General features: G+C 36.8%; 1 protein-coding gene across 2 annotated transcripts in view; it reads left to right on the forward strand.

Moving 5' to 3' along the window:
- LOC131074568 (uncharacterized) overlaps positions 1-19,950 on the forward strand; it is a 155,041-nt gene that overhangs the window by 9,192 nt on the left and 125,899 nt on the right. For both annotated transcript variants that reach the window (XR_009113073.2, XM_058011205.2), the window contains exon 2: positions 8,623-8,664. Coding sequence is in view for 1 of the 2 variants with exons in the window: in XM_058011205.2 (XP_057867188.1) it covers positions 8,623-8,664 (42 nt within the window). In the remaining variant the exon portion in view is untranslated. The remainder of the gene's footprint in view (positions 1-8,622; positions 8,665-19,950) is intronic.

Genomic DNA, 19,950 nt, shown 5'->3' on the forward strand with positions numbered 1-19,950 from the left:
AAACCCTAATTAGGGTTTCTATCTTGTAATCCTAGCCATTGATTCTAGGTCAATCAGAACTGTCAATTTGTAAAAGGCTCTCTATATAAAGCCCCGACTCTTCATTTATAAAGGTTAATAGTTAGGAATTAGCTAAAAGAGAGTTAGTGAATAGTCAGCAAATAAAATAGCAATTAGAGTAGATTAGGAGGACAAGGCAAGAAATCGTTGCCCTTGATTGTAAATAAACTCCATTTTCATTGAATTCATGGTGAAGTGTGTTGTTTCTTTGCAATATGCATGGTTTCTTGTTGAATCTTCGTATTAGAGGGTAAATAATGAGATTGAATGGAGAAAATTGTTGAATGCACTTGTGTGGAATCCGCCTAGTCCAAACCACTAGCCTCTTGTTGACTGTAAGTGTACCCTGCGTGGTCAATTGGCATAGAATGAGCTTAATCTCGAGTCGTTACACGTCTATTGTTCATGCATTATCTTGAATGGTGATCAGTGTCTGATGGTGTACGATTTGAACATATTCGAAGCATCCCTTTGAAGATTGCACTGAGTTGGTGTGGAATTGTTCAGCCTGATGGTGAGACCTAGCCCAGTAGGACTCCACCTAGTCATTCATCCATCTTCTCGCATTCTAGGTCTTAGAGTAGACTTTCTAAGCCCTGTATCTTTTGCCATTTCTTTATCTTCCAGCCAGTAGATAGGATTCAAGTTCCAGCAGATCAGACGCTCAGGTGTTCGAATGTAAGTCCCCTTGTGATTCCAGCAAATCACATCATACCGCAAGAGCTTATCCACAAGTAGAGAACCTACATATAAGAACCTTGGAGTTGCTCCAATTGATCCTTTTGTGAAATCTTCAGCATTCGGGGAAACTTTGTTCAAGAGAGGATAAGATACCTTGGTATTTTATTCTGTGTTCGCATGTGCATGAAAAACACATCAACACAGTTGAAACTATGTCGGATTGAAAAGAAAGACACAATTGATTTTAAGTATTCTTTCTAAGCTTGGTCCTAACTACTTGGTATTTGTTTCTACATTTCATGCCACAAAATGTGCTTTTGGGTCTACCTACAAAATGCCTTCTTTAGATGAATTTGCTGTTGAACTCACTAAGGAGTAGGATAAATTGGTTCACATGGGCACAATTAAGACTTCTAAGTCTTATGCCTTGGCTGCAAATCAAGGCACTAAAGATCAAAAAGGTAATGCAAAACAAAATAAGAAACAACAAAACCACAGAGAAAAGAAGCAAGAACAGAAACAAGCTGCTCCAAAAGCAGCAAATGTTGCATCTTCGTCAAGCAAAAAGCCTAAGAAGGAAAAAATGAAGTGTTTCTATTGTAAGAAACCTGAACATGATGAACATAAGTGCCTTAAGAGACAGATTGATCATCTGTCTCATTTTCTTGAGAAGAACAACATCAAGGTACCTGATTTTGTTAAGAGTAATTCATCTCAGGAATTTTTAAAGGACACAGATAAAAGTAAGGGGAAAGGAAAGGGTAAGGCCCTAGTAGCTGTTGCTTCACAACTCAATTCTTGGATTAGTGACTCGGGTGCTTCGCATCACATGGCTTCATCACAAAAGAGTTTTGTTAAATTTTATGATCAGATTAGATAGACAGTAAATTAAACACAAATGCACAGAGTATATCTTGAGAAAACCTTCCTCTTGAAGGTGAAAAACCCAGCAATTAATCTCTTGTAATATATTAGCAAATGTCCTTACAAAGGCTTCACACTTTGAAGCTATACAATAAGCTGATTCAATCTAGAATCAGTCAATACAATATCGATTCTATATGCCTTGTATGAAGATCACGACTTGCTGACAAGTTAACAATCTGTTGAACATCAACCACGATATGTAGAACAATAATCTGAACTGCTGGAGATAGACACAGCCTGCTACAGATATACACAATGTGCTGGTAAGTGAAGAAGATATATTGATCTGTTATATTAGATCACAAACTACTGGTAGAGAGATATCGATCTGCACTTAGGATGATAAAACAATTTGCTGTGAGGTGTGTTGATCTGAATTACCCAAAAGAAATGATAGAGCCCATCTATATATACCCAACCACGTCTTCTTCAAGCAACGCGACTTATCCATAAGTCGGCTTTATTATATTAATCAACATGACTTTCCATTAACACGTCTTATGCCAAGAGTCATGACTGCCAAGAAATTAATTCAATGCCAATGAATACGTCTTATCATCAAGGTGGCGGGTAAGGTAATTATTTATTGCTTTATTAATAACCGCTTCATGCAATCACCACTATAAAACAAGGGTCGACAATATAGGAATCTAACTTGATTAAATGTGTAAGGCTGAAAGGCCCTTCACACATTTGATGGTAAAATTGGCCCTGAAGGATCTAACCGAAGCTATCCATCAACATGGTCCACAATAAAATGGTGTCTCAGAACGCAAGAATAGGTCCTTGAAAGAGATGGCCACTTGTATGATTCACTCTAGGTCAATGGCATCCCAATATTAGGTGAAGGCCATCAACTGTGCTTGTTACATCCAGAATCGAGTTCCTCACAAAGCTGTGAAGGGGGTCACTCCTTTTCAAGCTTGGACCGATCAAAAGCCCATAGTAAAACACTTTCTAGTGTTTGGATCTCCTGCGTGGGCCCACATTCCAGTGGATCCGCAAAGCAAGCCTTGCATATTTGTTGGGTACCCAGATGGTGTCAAAGGCTACATGCTCCTTCACCCTACCACTCACGAGTTGTTCATTGAGAGGAGTGTTCATTTTGAGGAGGATATTTCTACTTCTTCCTCCACCACTTCTCCCACCACTGTTACCTTTGAGTCTGTGCAGTGTGATGATAGTTCTTCTGAGGATCTTAATCTTCCTGCTCTTCATGAGGAGTCTTCTTCCTCCTCTTCAGATGGTGATGATGATAATGAAGATTCAACATCCTCCCCTCCTAATCATCATTTAGAGGGTGATGATACTCCTCCGAACTCTCCTAGAGGGCCTCTTTGGGCTCGTCAGACATTGGAATCAACAGGTGATTGGGTTGGCGACCCTTTAGAAACTCACAGAACAAGATCACAGTTTGGGCAAGCTCTACATCTCTTCATTGCCTCAACTTTCAATCCACGGTCCTTTCGGGAAGCTTCTAGTATCCCCGAGTGGGATGCTACTATGCAGGAAGAGTTTAGTTCCTTAGAGAGGGACCACACTTGGGATCTAGTCCCTCTTCTTAAGGGAAGGAAACTTGTTCGATGCAAGTGGATCTATTGGACAAAATTCCGCAGATGGGTCAGTTGATAAGTATAAGGCTCGCTTGGTTGCCAAAAGATTCTCCCAAGTACTTGGGATTGATTACTCTGAGACTTTTGTGCCAGTTGCCAAAATGACTTCCATCTGACTTGTTCTTGCTATTGCTGCAGCCCATCGTTGGGAAGTTCATCAGATGGATGTGAAGAGTGGCTTTCTTCATGGTGACCTTCAGGAGGAGATATACATGGAGCAGCCATAAGGGTTTGTATAGAACCCTTCACTTGTTTGTCGTCTTCGGAAGTCTCTCTATGGTCTCAAATAGGCCCCTCAGGCTTGGTATGCCAAGATGGATTCCTTCCTTCTAACAATTGGGTTCTCTTGATGCTATTTTGATCCGAATGTGTATATTCTATAGCAAGATGATACTCTCACATTCCTTGTTTTGTATGTTGATGACTTGTTGATCACAGGGAGTTCCCCATCTACCATTGAAGCAGTCAAAACTGCTCTTCATGATAGGTTTTTGATGTCTGACTTGGGGCTTCTACTCTACTTTTTGGGGACTAAGATAACTTAGTCTCCATCTGGTATCTTTCTGGCACAACCCAAGTATATACTTGACATGCTCTCCAAGTTTCACATGGTTGGCTGCAAGCCCGCACTGACTCCATTTCTGTCTAAGGTCAAACTTGAGGCTCAGTGTACTTCACCATTGGTGGATGCTACCTTGTATCGCCAACTTGTTGGGAGTCTCATATACTTGACTCACACAAGGCCTGATCTATCATATGCTATGGGCCTGGTCTCCAGGTTCATGCAAGAGCCACATGAGATCTTATCATTACTTGGAGCATACATGTGAATACACGTAGTGCATGAAGCCTTATAAATACATGCCAGGCATGAAGCATACATTTGAAAGGCACACACATATAGAAGTGCAATATTGGCCTATTTGATTTTGATTCACTTAAAGGGTTGAATAGTTAATCCTAATTGTATGGTAGTTAAATTTTGATTCACTTAAGAAAGGGTTGAATAGTTAACCCTAATTGTATGATAGTTAAGTAGTTTTGTCCTACAGGTTGGCAGGATTAATGCTCTGATATCAATTGTAATGTCCCCTTCCAGATTTACCCTAGATTTTGCTCTAGAATCATAGTTGCAATAAAGCAAGAGAGGAGTTAGAGTCAGGGTTATATCTTTATCAAGTAAAATATCTCTTTTAAACAATATGAGCCTTGATTTAGGTCCTACAACCATAACCAAGTAAACATATATACATATATAGATACTTTTTCAATTATTAAGGCTAGATAATAACATGTAATAATCTCAAATTAATATATAGACGATATCTATATCACTCCTTACTATTCAAACACATGACGGTTAAGAGGAAGAAGCATGATAGGTCTGCTTGAAGCCATTGCTTTACTAAGCCCAAGAGTGGACACTTGCCCTATTGGCCCGAGTGGCAGGCGACATGGACATCCATTCGAGGTGGTTCACCTAGTGGGGTGCTTGTACCTGCTTTACCTTTTAATGCCTCATTCTTTAAGGTCAATATTCAATCATTGTAGGGTTAGGAGAGGAGATCATAATAGGGGCCAATTAATCTTCCTATCTAAGCCCAAGAGTGGATTTATGCCCTCTTGGCTCTAGTGGCAGGCAAAATGGACATCCACTTGGGGTGGCCTACTTAGATGGAGATCTTCTTTATTGATTGTTGTAATTGGTTGTAGTCGATTCTATGGATGCTCTTCATCAATTGATTGCTTGTTCTTCTTTGATGCTGATTGCTTGATCTAGTTTTTGATAGATAAGGACTTCTGTTTTTGATTTGATGTTTTCCCTCCATTTGGGGTCTGCTTTTAATTTCTGAATTTTAATTCCAGATACTGAATTCTTATTCCTTGATTGATCCTTTTATAGGAACTGGGTTTTCTGATCTGCTAATTGTATTTGTAATCCAAATTGATGTCTCTCCCCCTTTTCCCCAATGGGTTGTTGCTCCCTTTTATATCAACCTTCCTATCTCTTAATAAAGAGTTGCACCCCTAATGCTTATTTTATAACCGCTGCCTAAGTGTTAAACTTAGTTGGCCTTCTCTAAATAAAACTCAGTCGGCCATATTTAGCATTTAAATTAAATCGCTTTTTTATTTCTTCCAATACTGGTGGGCCCTTTTAATAAGTTGCTGCCATTTAATTCCTGTGGGTATGGTCGGCCTTCTGCATATATTGGATTACCTAGACTTAACTATATAAATCTATGTCTAGGGTTTATAATTGCAGCGACTAGGGTTTGGTCTAAGACGGGGGCATGACATTCATCCAGACTGTTAATTATGAAACCATCTTGGTGGTTGCGAAATCCCCATTATTAGAAACAAAGTTTCCACTGTAGGGTGCAATTTGTCCTCCATCTTTTGGAAAATTGGTAGCCATGAAGTTTGCACATGGACTCAAAATGAGGTGATCTGTTTTGTAAGTGAATAATTTTTTGGGAGGAATCCAAATATGTAAAAATAGTCAACTTTGGATGCCACTGGATTACCATTTTCCCCCTGCAATAGAACTGCATTTACGAGGCCAAGACCATGGCCAACCGCTCTTAACAACCATTGAATTTGAAAGATCCCAAATGGATCCTTTTGCTGTTGCTGCTGTAAATTCTTAATTAAACATACTATATTTTTGTAATTTTCCGGTGATCTTATAGAATAGACAGAAGTTGCAGAAAGGGATTGTTTCTTTTTGGGTTTTGATGTTATAAGTAAAGTAATTGATAAATAGCAACAACTGTGAAATAAAACAGTAAACAATGTTCATATGTAAGAACACTTAAGCAATCTGAAAATACTGCAAATCATGCTAGGCAAATAACCTAGTTTTGTATTCAGCAAGAATCCATACATTTATTTGGAGCTGTTCTCAATCTGGATTGATGCCAGATGGAGGAATATTACTAGCAACGAACAAGGAAGACCAAATAAGTTGAATACAACCCTTCAAGCCAACATACGAACAAGGCGTGGTTGCAAAGGAGGTGTGGAAGCTGCTGCAAATCACGTGCCAGCTGAAATAGACTAGCTACCCTGTTGAAACCCCCAATATGCACGCTGAATCTTCAGGACAAGAAGATGTGTCTTCTACCTCTGACAATCTCTGTGCAATCCTGGATAAATCCCCTGTCAACTCCTGTTGAGGGCTACGTCACAACAAGCTCAGACCTGGGGTTTGCGTCCCAGACCAAAATCACTCTTCCAGAGCAATTCCCAAATTCACAAGTTTCAAAATGATCAAAGATGCTATCAATTAGGTTTTCATCTCCTTATAACTCCTTTCCCTTTGCAAGTCGAACCCTAAAGAATAATAAAGCTTGCGCTTTATAATTAAAGTGACGCTTTCCCAATTATGGCATCAAACTATAGAAAAATACCACTTTATTACGAATAAATAGCTTCAAGCATCCAAAAAGACTCCGAGAGGTGAGAATCATGTAGCAAAGTTCAAGACCTTTCCAACAAGCTATAACACATAGGCATATCAAACCAGATGAAGCCAAAAACCCCTTATTACTCTGAAATGGCTATATACATAGCCTTATTTTAATTTATTTAATCGTTAACTTAGGAAATATTTAAATATATTAAAATATTTCCATAGATCCAATAATAGCCCAAAATAACCAACCAAACATGAATCTGACTTCGTCACCTGTCTGTGACTGATGCCGGACAAGATGGGCCAACTGGCAGTCCCATCCCTAAAATCTAGGGATACTCCTAGAAACTAGGAAACACACCCAATCTTCCTGAAACTGAAACCATGGTATGGTCCCGTGGAACCTCAAATACGGAAACTGCCACAACCTCCTAAAAAGTAGGGAATCGTCCTAAAAAGTAGGAACCTCTCTCCAAACACCTGTAACTGCTCAAAAGGATCCTGCTCTACTCCTTGGTCCTCCAGGTGGTCATTCAGTCAACTGCTAGTTCTCCCTAAAAAATAGGAACTGTCGTTTGAAGGTCCAAAATGGCTCACAGAGCCCCTGCAAAGCTCCATGACCCTCAGAATAAGTCCCCTAACCATGTCATTGACCTACAGGAACTCGAATGGTAGGTCAACCCCTGCTCATCTCATGTCACCTAGAAAAGGGGATTTACAAAATTCAAATGACTAATCTTGATGATGATCCAAATCCACTTATGGATAACCCGTGGATGGTGCATACTGATGGCTGGATAGATATATCCTTAAAAATTAGTGTCCTAACATTGGATACAGATGCTATACTCTGGACCTAGAATAGGGTCCAGATATGCATCTATGTCAGGTGTAGATTGATTATGTTCAAGAGATTGTATCCATTATGACCAATACAAATTTGAGCCACATGCCCCAAACATTGTAAAAGAAAAGAAGAAAATTCAAAAGCAGTAATAGAAAAACTTATGTATTACAAAGACAGATAAAGCACCTCCTATGGTGATGTGTATTGTGTACTAATATCTTTGTGCTCTTATTTGTAGGATTTTTTGCTAAGAGAACTTTCCTTATATTGTATTTTCTTGATGTATAAATGTAGTGTTGTATAATATTGGAGGCTTTTTAAAACGTTGTAGTGCCTTTGGTGAATAGTGTATCTTTACTATTTATATCCTTACCCATGTGGCTTAGATCATTTTGTTTCCCTGTTATATAAATGGTAAATTTTTTTGGCATTTGAAACAAGTTCATCATCCTTCTTAATACTTACTGCCTATTTTTCTTTAATTGCTTGTATGCCTGTCCGCCTTTGACATTCATTGTGGGAAAATAAAGATGAAACAAAAATGAAGCACTCTACCATGTGATTCACTCCAATCAAAGCGAAACTACAAGGAGAGGATTAAGCTAGCAAATGTTCTGCCTTTGACATTTATCATGGGAGAATAAATATGAAATAAAGTGAATCATTCTACCATGTGTTTCTCTCCAATCTAAGCAAAACTACAAGTACATAATTAAGCTAGCAAATTTTCATTTGAATATATTTTATTGCCAGAACTTAAAAAAACTAAATTAAAATTGAAACTTTGAAATGAAAGAATAGTCTATCAATTTTTCACAGTTCATTTTCAGTACTTAATGAACAATTGTTTTAATAAATTACCTTCAGTATCCTTATATGTTATATTATTGTTAATAATCTTTTGCACTGATAGAGCCAATGCACACAGTTCTGGCCTTTGTATTCTTTTGACTTTTGGTTATTTTTTGGCAAGTACATTTCAGGAAGATGTTTTCTGTGTCTCTGCATTATTTTCTATAAAAAGTTTCAAATAGTTGCAAGTGCTAATGATTTGTTTATATAAAGTTGTATTGCAGGTGGGACAGGCACGCAGAACTCTAGAGTGGTTCTATACACAGGTATATGTCTTCATCAGCTAACTAACAATGCCTTGTTTAGGATTTGTCCAACAAAGATAATCCTATTTAGCAGATCATATTTGCAATCAGACCCCTTAACAAGAATTGATCCTTTGGATTAACTTTGTTTTCAGTAAATAAGTACATGGATGTTTGGTATTCATTAACTCATATTAGTACCTTCTAGACTTCCTCTGATGGCTGTAGAACCTATTCAGTAGACAAAATATTCTATTTTCCGCAGGATAAAGAGAAGAGAAAATGTTCTTAGAGAGATGGCAAAATTCTAATAGTTCAACTAATATTAGATATTGGTAATGTTGTGATTTTGGTTAGTTGGTGAGAATGGTTATGCTTGTTGGCCGAATTAGTTTTGGTAAGTTGTTGATGGTTGGAATTCTTTGGCAACCATTGACAAGTTTATATACTTCTTTTGTAGTCAGGAAAATGGACCATGTTGTTGGAAAATATTCTCTTGCCCATTTTTGTATAAGATAATTGAAGCATTGGAAAAATAAAGAAAGAAACTGTTATCTCTTCTGAAATTCTCTATTATTCTTATATGTATCATTCATGAATGTATAAACCAGTTTATAATGCTTAAATCATTGCATTTCTACATAGCAAGTAAACATTTGGTGCCACTGCCTTAAAACAACTGTTCAAACCATAGTAGCAAAAATCGTTTAGGGAAAAAATCGGTAAACCAAAAGTATAAGAATTTTTGAAAAAATTGGCAAAAAATCTGCAAAAAATGGGGAAAAAATCAGATTTAAAAATAAAAACATAAAAAATTATAGAAAAAGAGAAAAAAACTATTTTTTAAAATATCTTCAGGGCATTTCCATAGCATAGAGATATAAAGAGCAAATAAAATAGAGTTTAACCCGTGAATTGTAGAAAATACTTTTTTGTTGTTTATATTCATATTACTGATTACATAGGCAAATAATCAGTTAACTTTTTAAGAGGCAGTCACCAAATACACCAAATAGTTGTCTAAGTCAGATCAAATATTAACTAAGTCTATGAAGTAACTGAGATCAAAAGTTAACAAACAAATAGTAAAAGTAAAAGCCATTTTGAAGTGATCCAAGAATTTCATTGTGATTGACGCAAGGAGTTTGGTAGGGTTAATTCAATATTTTAGAAAGCTTATTAAATCATATTCCACAATTGCAATGCTTTTTATCATAGTAACAAAAATCATTTGAGGAAAAATCGGCAAACCAAAAGTATAAGATTTTTTGAAAAAATGGGTAAGAAATTGGATTTTAAAAAATCGTAAAAATTTGTAGAAAAATAGACACAAACTACTTTCTTTTAAAACTTAAGGGCATTTCCATAGCATAGAGATATAGAGAGTAAATAAAATAGAGTTTAACCCATGAATTGTAGAAAATAGATTTTGTTGTTTATATTCATGCTGCTGATTACATAGGCAAATATTCATTTAACTTTAAGGGCAGTCACCAAATACACCAAATAGTTGTCTAAGTCCGAGATCAAAGAAGTAGCTAAGATCAAAATTTATCAGACTGAGATCCAACTATTGTTAGGAATTTAGTAAAAGTGGAAGTCATTTTGAAGTGATCCAAGACTTTCATTGTGATTGAGGCAAGGAGTTTTCTAGGGGTATTAGCTAAGTCTATGAAGTAGCTGAGATCAAAATTTATCAGACAAAGATCCAACTATTGTTAGGAATTTAGTAAAAGTGGAAGCCATTTTGAAGTGATCCAAGACTTTCATTGTGATTGAGACAAGGAGTTTAACCCATGAATCGTAGAAAATAGATTTTTGTTGTTTATATTCATATTGCTGATTACGTAGGCAAATATTCATTTAACTTTTTGAAAGGGCAGTCACCAAATACAGCAAATAGTTGTCTAAGTCTGAGATCAAAGATTAGCTAAGTCTATGAAGTAGCTGAGATCAAAATTTATCAGACAAAGATCCAACAATCGTTAGGAATTTAGTAAAAGTGGAAGCCATTTTGAAGTGATCCAAGACTTTCATTGTGATTGAGGCAAGGAGTTTTCTAGGGGTAGTTCAATATTTGAGAAAGCTTATCAAATCATATTCCATAGCTGCAATGCTTTATATTCCCTGACGACAATTGGTAAGTCTTTTATATGGGGTAGAATTCAACAAAAGACATTTGTTTAGCTGAAGTAAAAGATTAGCAAGCCACTGGTTTTGGCCATACCTAGCTTGCAACTACTATTTTAGGTAGAGACAAATTTTAATGATTGTGTGTTGGAGGCTCTTTTATTACAACTATGTAAGCTTGTTTGTTGTCATTTAGATTTATTTCGTGGAGCACTTTAGATATATTGCTCACATAATGAATTGCATGCCTTTGTTTGAGCAAAAATTAACTATATCAATTATAAATTGAAAATCATATATCTATATCTACATATATGAAATATGTCTTTGAACGTTTAGTGTTGTGGTAGAAAAACTCCATTGGTGAGGTAGCCACCAAGGTTCAAACCCCTACTGGGCCATTTGTTAGTTTTCATGATTAGATTAACAATAATGAGCAGGAAATAATAATGCACGGTCACAAGAATCAAAACACACAAATAGAAAGGGCACACAACACAAGTCTACCCTGGGAAAACCTCCCTCTTGGAGGAAAAACCCAGCAACAACAGATCCCCAGATCTGATTATTCATTATGAATAAAATTGCAGTCTTACAACACTTATCTCAGGCTGAATACATGTGCACATATCTTCAACTTCAAATGATCCTTTTGTAATCAGCATAACCATGCCTTCTTCAGCATGAACAATAGACTTAAGTTCGCATCAATCAGAGCAGAGTTACATCCATAGATCAGGTATCTTCACACCAAAGGAGAGCAGATATATTTCGCACTGTTATTGCAGATCTGATTCGCATATATATTAATTGTATCAAGATGCATTCTATGTAGCTTTTATATATGAGGATTGGTGCCTTATTGGGTAGGCCCAATAAGGTGCTTTTGGCGCTAAAGTCTTTGTACTTTTCCCATGTTATATGTGCAAGATAGGGTCGGCCCTATATCTCACTCCATGATTTATTTAAGTTCAGCCCTATCTTGGGTGCTAAGGTAGATGCTACAATCTCACACGTTTGACCTTGCTTGGCATGTGGAAGAGAAAAGGGCCCAACCCTATCCTAATTTGTGCACATAGATAGGGCCCAACCCTATGTGCCCTTTTACATAAATACATTAGATGGAGATAGGGCCCAACCCTATTTACACGCCTCCTTAATGAAGAAGGGCCCAGCCCTATAAGGATTTGGATGATGCCTTAAGGCAATCCGAATCCTTTTAATTTTCCTATCCTAGTTACACAAAAAAACAACACTCCCTCTTAACTAGGGAGGAAAATAAATACATAGCCAAATTCTCATGGACAAACCCATGGCATGAACATTTACAGGGTTTAGGATTAGGGCCTAGCCCTAATAGTACAATCAATATACAATTTGTGATTTGATCACGCAATTACATTACAAGGAACCTTTACATGATCTTCTCTTGCAATGCCTGCAAAGGATGAAGCCAACGTTTCATTACTTTACACTTTCCTGGGGACCTGCATGTAACACCATGATCTTTCATCATGCATATCCGCAGAGGATGACAGAGACCTTTCCATATGCACACCTGCAATAATTAATACTCAAAGATATATATAACCATACAACATAAATCATGCACAACCGCACAGGATACATAAGCTTCTTCATTGAGAAGAACAACCTGTCACCTTGCACACCGTAGAGGGTGAACTCACCTTGCACTCCGCAAAGGGTGGACTCACCTTGCACTCTGCAGAGGGTGGATGATACACCCAATGTATCATGGTTAGTATCATCATAAATAAACATTTTGCAATAGACAAGGAATATACATTAGATATATATTATCAATTCCTCTATTAAACCATAATGATTAGAACCCAAGAATAAAATGAGATATTAAAAGATATCAAGACTCCCTCTAAAACCCTATCTAAATAAAGAATTCACAGACCTGATGCTTCATTCTTACTTACGAAGTGGACCCATAACATCTTAAAAGAGAGAGATGAAAGGTAGACTTCATAATTAGTCCGATGACAAGATCTGATTGAGGTAGGGCTTCTCAGGTCATGCATGAATGCTTTCTCCAGAGAGACATAATCTGAAAACATTATCTTCAAGTGTAGACATTAGGTTACCTTAGAGACATGATATAGTAAAACAAAACCCCAACCCTTACAAACCCTCAACACACAGATTCAGACATATAGATAGAAGACATTTACCTATACTCGGATCCTAATACACATCCATATATATACACTATCACTATTCAGCCATGAATACATTGAATTTATAAGTGATAGCAGGTATATGATAGCAGAAATATATAAGGATGACAACAAGTATCAAAATAAGGTAAGTTTTAAGGTAGCTTCAAATCACCTACAACTTCACTTACCTATATCCCTTGAAATAAATTGAGATTCATCACCTTTGAAGGTTCTAAGATACTAAGAGGATGAGGAATCCATTGGTGCAGATGAAGGACCTTGACTGTGCATGTAATCATCTGAAAACCCTAGCTGTCACACAGAAGTCCAGGCTGTAAATCTGATCACTACACATGCAAACCTATGCTCTGATACCATGTTAGTTTTGGTGATCAGATTAACAATAATGAGCAGGAAATAATAATGCACAGTCACAAGAATCAAAGCACACAAATAGAAAAGGCACACAACACAAGTCTACCCTGAGAAAACCTCCCTCTTGGAGGAAAAACCCAGCAACAACAGATCCTCAGATCTGATTATTCATTATGAATAAAATTGCAGTCTTACAACACTTATCTTAGGCTGAATACATGTGCAGATATCTTTAGCTTCAAATGACCCTTTTGTAATCAACATAACCGTGCCTTCTTCAGCATGAACAACAGACTTAAGTTCGCATCAATCAGAGCAGAATCGCATCCATAGATCAGGTATCTTCACACCAAAGGAGAGCAGATATATTTCGCACTGTTATTGCAGATCTGATTCGCATATATATTATTTGTATTAAGATGTATTCTATGTAGCTTTTATATATGAGGATTGGTGCCTTATTGGGTCAGCCCAATAAGGCGCTTTTGGCGCTAAAGTCTTTGTACTTTTCCCATGTTATATGTGCAAGATAGGGTCGGCCCTATATCTCACTCCACGATTTATTTAGGTTCAGCCCTATCCTGGGCGCTAAGGTAGATGCTACAATCTCACACGTTTGACCTTGCTTGGCGTGTGGAAGAGAAAAGGGCCCAACCCTATCCTAATTTGTGCACATAGATAGGGCCCAACCCTATGTGCCCTTTTACATAAATACATTAGATGGAGATAAGGCCCAACCCCTATTTACATGCCTCCTTAATGAAGAAGGGCCCAGCCCTATAAGGATTCGGATGATGCCTTAAGGCAATCCGAATCCTTTTTATTTTCCTATCCTAGTTACACAAAAAAACAACACCATTGACCTCGTGGGCTTTCTACCTTTGTTGGGTCGTTGAGCTCGTGGGTTTGAACAAGTGTGGGGAATGATGAACCCCCCCAAAGTGGACAAAATAACAAACTTTTTCAACGTTGATTCCACATTGACTCTGATTTTGTCTTAGACCAACCCTATTTCTAAGCAATTAAGTAATTTCATGCGTTTTTCTAGGGTTTTGCAAGTTTTTACAATGATTTTTTTCACTTTTTTGCCATTTTTGGGGTTTTTAACATGATTTAAATGCAAAACATCTTTGAAAATTGGGTCAACACTTGATCAACGATTTTTTCATGAATCAGGATTTTTTTCGGGGAATAAATCGGCTAGCTCCAGGATTCAGGATTAATCGGGTAGAATCGTGATTTTTTGCAGACTATTGCTTCATTGGTTCAAACGACGGGGAATAGACTTTGTAGGCCCTCTAAAGGGCAATCAACTAGATAGATGTAGATACATTGTAGTGGCAACAAAGCACCTAATGAAGTGGACTAAAACAAGAGCATTATTAGATAATACGACACTAAATACAACAAGGTTTATCTATGAGTAGATAGTTACAAGGTTTAAAATTCCATTACAAATAATGAGTGACAGAGGAAGTCATTTTGTCAATCATGTGATTCGACTAATGCTGAGTGAATTTAGGATATTCCATACTCTCTCTAACTCATACTACTGGAGAGTGAATGACTACTTAGAATCAACAAACAAAGTATCAATCAGAATTTGAGAAAACCCTTCTGTCGTATGCTTGACTTTCAACCACAATTTGCGTTTAACATTGTGTAGCATCGGTAACAAACAAAGTACACCCTTGCCAAATTGATGATCGCCGAGTTTGGGGTATTGAGGAACACTTCAAGAAGAATTATCATATATACTCTGGAGGACTTTCATCAGATATGGAGTATTTTATGCTCAAGAATTTCAGTAGCTAAACCCTCCACAAATATAAGTCAAAGCTGAAAAGAAGTAGCTATTTTATTATGTTGAGATAATAGTATTCCATAGGAGTAGGAAAACTTTTGGAGCAAAGGTAACAAAGGCCTGTGAAAAAACTACCTAGAAAATGAAGAATGGAAGTGTAGATTGGATCTCATTTGAAGTAGATTAATGGGGTCAACACGAGCATCAAACTTGCTAGTTTGGATGATCAATTATCCATTAGACTAATTAAAGCAATAAATTGTAACTAGGCCGAGATTCTATTAGCATGCATTTAGGAATTTTATCTTTGAGACACAATACCTTTTATATGACACAATAAGCAATTGCTTGATTCTTGGATGCAATTCTCATATAGGTACCATCAGTTGTAGTAGGAAATTCCAAACTAGACATAAATTATTATCCCTTTTGGCCTTATATTTTTCGATGGAAGGCTTTGGCAATATAGGTATTGATAGGTAAAGGAAAAATAGACAAATTGATTCCTCTTCTAAAGATGAACCTACACTGGGAGGCAATAGTAAAGAGGATGAGAAGTTGAAATTATTGAATTAACTCTATCTCCCTTCGCAACTCCACTTATAAAGCTTCCTCTAGATACTACACCAATTGAGCTCTCAAAAGATACGTCAAAACAAATTGATACATGGTTGAGTTTATTAGGGTCTCCCATCGAGGTCATTAAGTATCCCTCCCTTGAGTCCTCCATAGGAAACATAGCAGCTAGAAGGAAATCAACAACAACTTGAGGGAGATGCACAACAGCTAGAGGGCAATTTACTACAATTGGAGGCATGCATTCCACCATTGCTAGAAAGCAGTTCCCCAAAGTTGCAAATAGAATCACGGTTCCATGAGTAGTCGGCTAGCTTGCTTCATCAGAGTGATAAGGAGTTTGTTATACAAATATCTAAATTTGACTAGAGAGGTCCATTAAGTATTCAAAGATACATACAAGATTTGGAGCCAGCGACATATATCATGAGTGAGGTGGAACAGATGGTGAGCAATTTGGATTCACTAGAATTTTCCCTCTCATGGGTGACCCACCATTGAGACACTTGAGATGACATAGACTTGGCATCCCACATGGATAGTCCCTCCTTTGGAGACTAAGGTGGTAAAGTATTGGAAGCTCTATACTCGTTTAAGTTTAAATTCCACTCTTTATATCTCTTGTTACAAAGAGAAATAGCTACCCACCAGAACATTCAAGCACATATTGACGAGTCCACACGTATTTTTCAAAACCTAAGGCAAGGACACATGATCAAAGTCATAGGCTCTAGGCCTAGCTATTCTTTTAAACACCCCACTAAATCCTGCTAAATAAAGGGTGACAGAATAGAAGGCCATTTCTGAAAAAGATAGACATTGCATAGAAATGACAATGCAATCGTTGTAGAACCTTCAAAGATAAATCTTAAACTTCCTTTGTTGATCCAACAAGAAAAAATGTATATTCAGTCTCTTGGAATGATATTGCAAAAGAAATGAACTAAAATGAACTTGTTTTGGTGTTTCATGTGTTTTAGAAGTCACTTTTATTGTTGAGGAGGGCGCCTAGTCAAAGTAAAGAAAAAAATAATGAAAAAGTAAAAATAATTAAATTAGCACCACTATGCTGACAGGTTCATTGTGGGTTCACTCAGGTTCACTCTAGATGAACTTGGTTGCCTTTGAGTTTGCCCTCGTAGGTGAACTGGACTAGTATTGGGAGCTGGTTTGAATAGAACCCAGCCCTAGCTTGCCCCCTAGCAGATTTGGTAATATAGTGCAACTCCAAATATTATAATATTTTCTATTGAGTTTTTGTGTTTTCGACTATACTAGCATTTGAATATTTGTGATTATCCCAGCAATCCCAAAAATTAGAATATTCCCCAAAAATCTCAAACCCTGTCAACCCTTTGATGTGACCTATAAAACTTTGACTAAAATTTTGGAAAATAAATAAACTATCGTAGAAAATTAAATTAGATCATGAAATATTTTTAGATTTAGAAAAATCTTTAAGAACACAAAGTAGAATAACTAGGTGAAAATACTTGGAGTATGTGCCCTAGTGTGGAAGATTTTATTGTAAATCTGCATGCCTTTGACCTCTCTGAATTTTTGTAGAGCAATGAATGGTGAATCTTGTGGCTTCATCTTTTCATCATGATTTCACTTCTATGACCTTCCAAGCAGCTACAAAAGGAAAACTGCATGCGATTTTCTGATTTATGTTTGTGACTTTGTTTGCAAGTGATTGCAAAATGTGATGCAACCTCCTCTCATCATTTATCTATTTTTGTGCCCTATTATAGTTTGTTTCTCCCACATGAAGTGTTTGCTACTCGTTCCACCTGTTACTTATATGGTTTTTGGCCTCCTTAAAATGAATTGAGTGCTTGACTTTTGATGTGACCTGCAACTCTTTTGTAAATTTGCAACCTTTCACAAAAATAAAGACAAATTTAGCTTGACCTTAGACAAATTTAGCTTGACCTTAGACCTTAGACAAATTTTTGAATTTTCGATTGTCCTTTGCTTTGTGCCTTTCAATCTCCTCTCCTCCCAACCTTTGAATTCTGTACAATCGACATGGTTCAAATTTGATACCAATGATAGTAAAAACCAAAGAATGAGATTGAGAGAAAACAGCATGCTTTCTTAGGTTGAGAGTATCACATCATATTATTGAACAAATGCTAAAAATAGAAAGTAGTTACAATCTAAAAGATAATAGTTATAACGAATTTACTACAACTACTTATTACATACAAGTGTACACAAACGCTTTATCATACTTTATAATAATAATAAACTTATACACTAATAGTGGAAGGTTATTGTAAAGTTATATTCAATTGCAATAAAAGAACTATTTTATATATGTGATAATATTGTCTAATATTTTATTGTTTCGTTAGCAGGCTGAAGGAGAGAGATCATTTACGTTTTCTGTGTCTTCTCCAAATGATTCATATCGGGCTTTATATGTTTAGAGGACCGGTCAATGGATGTCTTGACCAGTCATGTCATTTAGACATGACCGATCAAGGCACCCATTGATCGGTGCCTCTTCATAGTGCACATCCCGATCTATGTTATGTTTGGTAACTAACATTAATAATTAAACTCTTGTTCGAAGCGGTGTTTAGTTAAGATGCTTTGTTAATGGCCCGAACAGGTTTATGAACTAAACTCAATAACAACAACATTCTATATGCTATCGGGTTAATACCCCGATAGCATATTAATGCCGATCCATTTATGGATCGACATTAATGTGCTAACGGGTTACTAGCCCGATAGCATTAGATCAACGCTTAACTATGTTAAGCAAGTCATCGATCTAATCCTTCTTTTATCAATGTCAATATCATAATCATGATCAATGTTGTAATCCGATAAACATATTCAGTTCGGAAAGCATAAATCAGATAGCATAATCAAAACAAAACAAAGGAGATTAATAGGTTAGGAGAGTCTTATCTTGCAGAAGCTACTAATGCATTAACACTCCCTCTTAGCTTTGGAAGATAGATAAAGTAACCTACATCACATTTCTTTTTCATAATGTCAGTCTCTAAAATATATATCATCAATACACCTGATATGAAGTATCATCAGGACACAAGATACAAATATAAAAACATCACTCTAACCATGTGATATAAAAGATTCATTATTTCATTATGACAAGATATCACCTGAACACGTGATATCAGTATTGCCTAAACACGCAATACTAAGGATAAACATATGAGGATGATTAAATTCTCATCTTATCTAGGTTGTGATATGTGCACAAGTATTTTATACAAATGTTTTATCACAACACCATCATGGCACATCCATGACATACTAGAGATCCAACATGATAACTGGTTAGAGAATCATAAGATCGTCACCTTATGATTTCTGTATACAAGTGTTCATTATTTGAGAGATCGTCACCTCTTAGATATGAACACAGGGGGTGAAACCCAGAATGTCTCAACATGACAAAAGAAGTTTACACATTAAACATCTTATTTACAAAGCAGATTACCTTTCTATCATACCTAAACCTTTTCTGAAGTGATCAACCTTCACTCTAGAAAGTGGTTTGGTCAGAATATCTGCAGTCTGATCTCCTGTGCTAACATATTCCAATTTGATCACATTTTTGTCTACCATGTCACGCACATAATGGTATGGAATCTCAATATACTTGGATTTGTCATGAAATACTGGATTTATAGAAAGCTTTATGCAGCTCTGGTTGTCACAATGGATGACAGTGGGTTTCATAGGTTCACCAAATAGTCCCACAAGCAACTTCCTAAGCCATACTGCTTCTCGAGCAGCCATGTAAGCTGCAATGTACTCGGCTTCGGTGGAACTCTGAGCTACAGAAGACTGTTTTCTGCTGATCCAAGATATCATGGCTGATCCCAAACTGAAGCAACACCCTGAAGTGCTTTTCCTGTCAGTCACACTCCCAGCCCAATCTGAGTCTGTAAATCCGTGTAGGTCTAGATTGACTTTCTCATATTTGAGACCAAGGTTTAGAGTACCTTGTAAGTATCTCATAATGTGTTTCACTGCAATCAAGTGAATTTCCTTAGGCTCACACATAAACTGACTTAAGGCATTGACAGCATAACAGATATTTTGGCCTTGTATTCACCAGATACATCAGGGACCCAATCATCTGTCTGTAGAGTGTAGGATCAGTAGATTGTGACTTTGCTGCTGCTTCTCTAAGTTTATGTAAATTAGTTTCCATGGGAGAGGTCATAGGTCTGCAGTTATGCA

Source organism: Cryptomeria japonica, chromosome 3 (assembly GCF_030272615.1).
Source record: "Cryptomeria japonica chromosome 3, Sugi_1.0, whole genome shotgun sequence".
In the NCBI taxonomy this organism is placed as follows: Eukaryota; Viridiplantae; Streptophyta; class Pinopsida; order Cupressales; family Cupressaceae; genus Cryptomeria; species Cryptomeria japonica.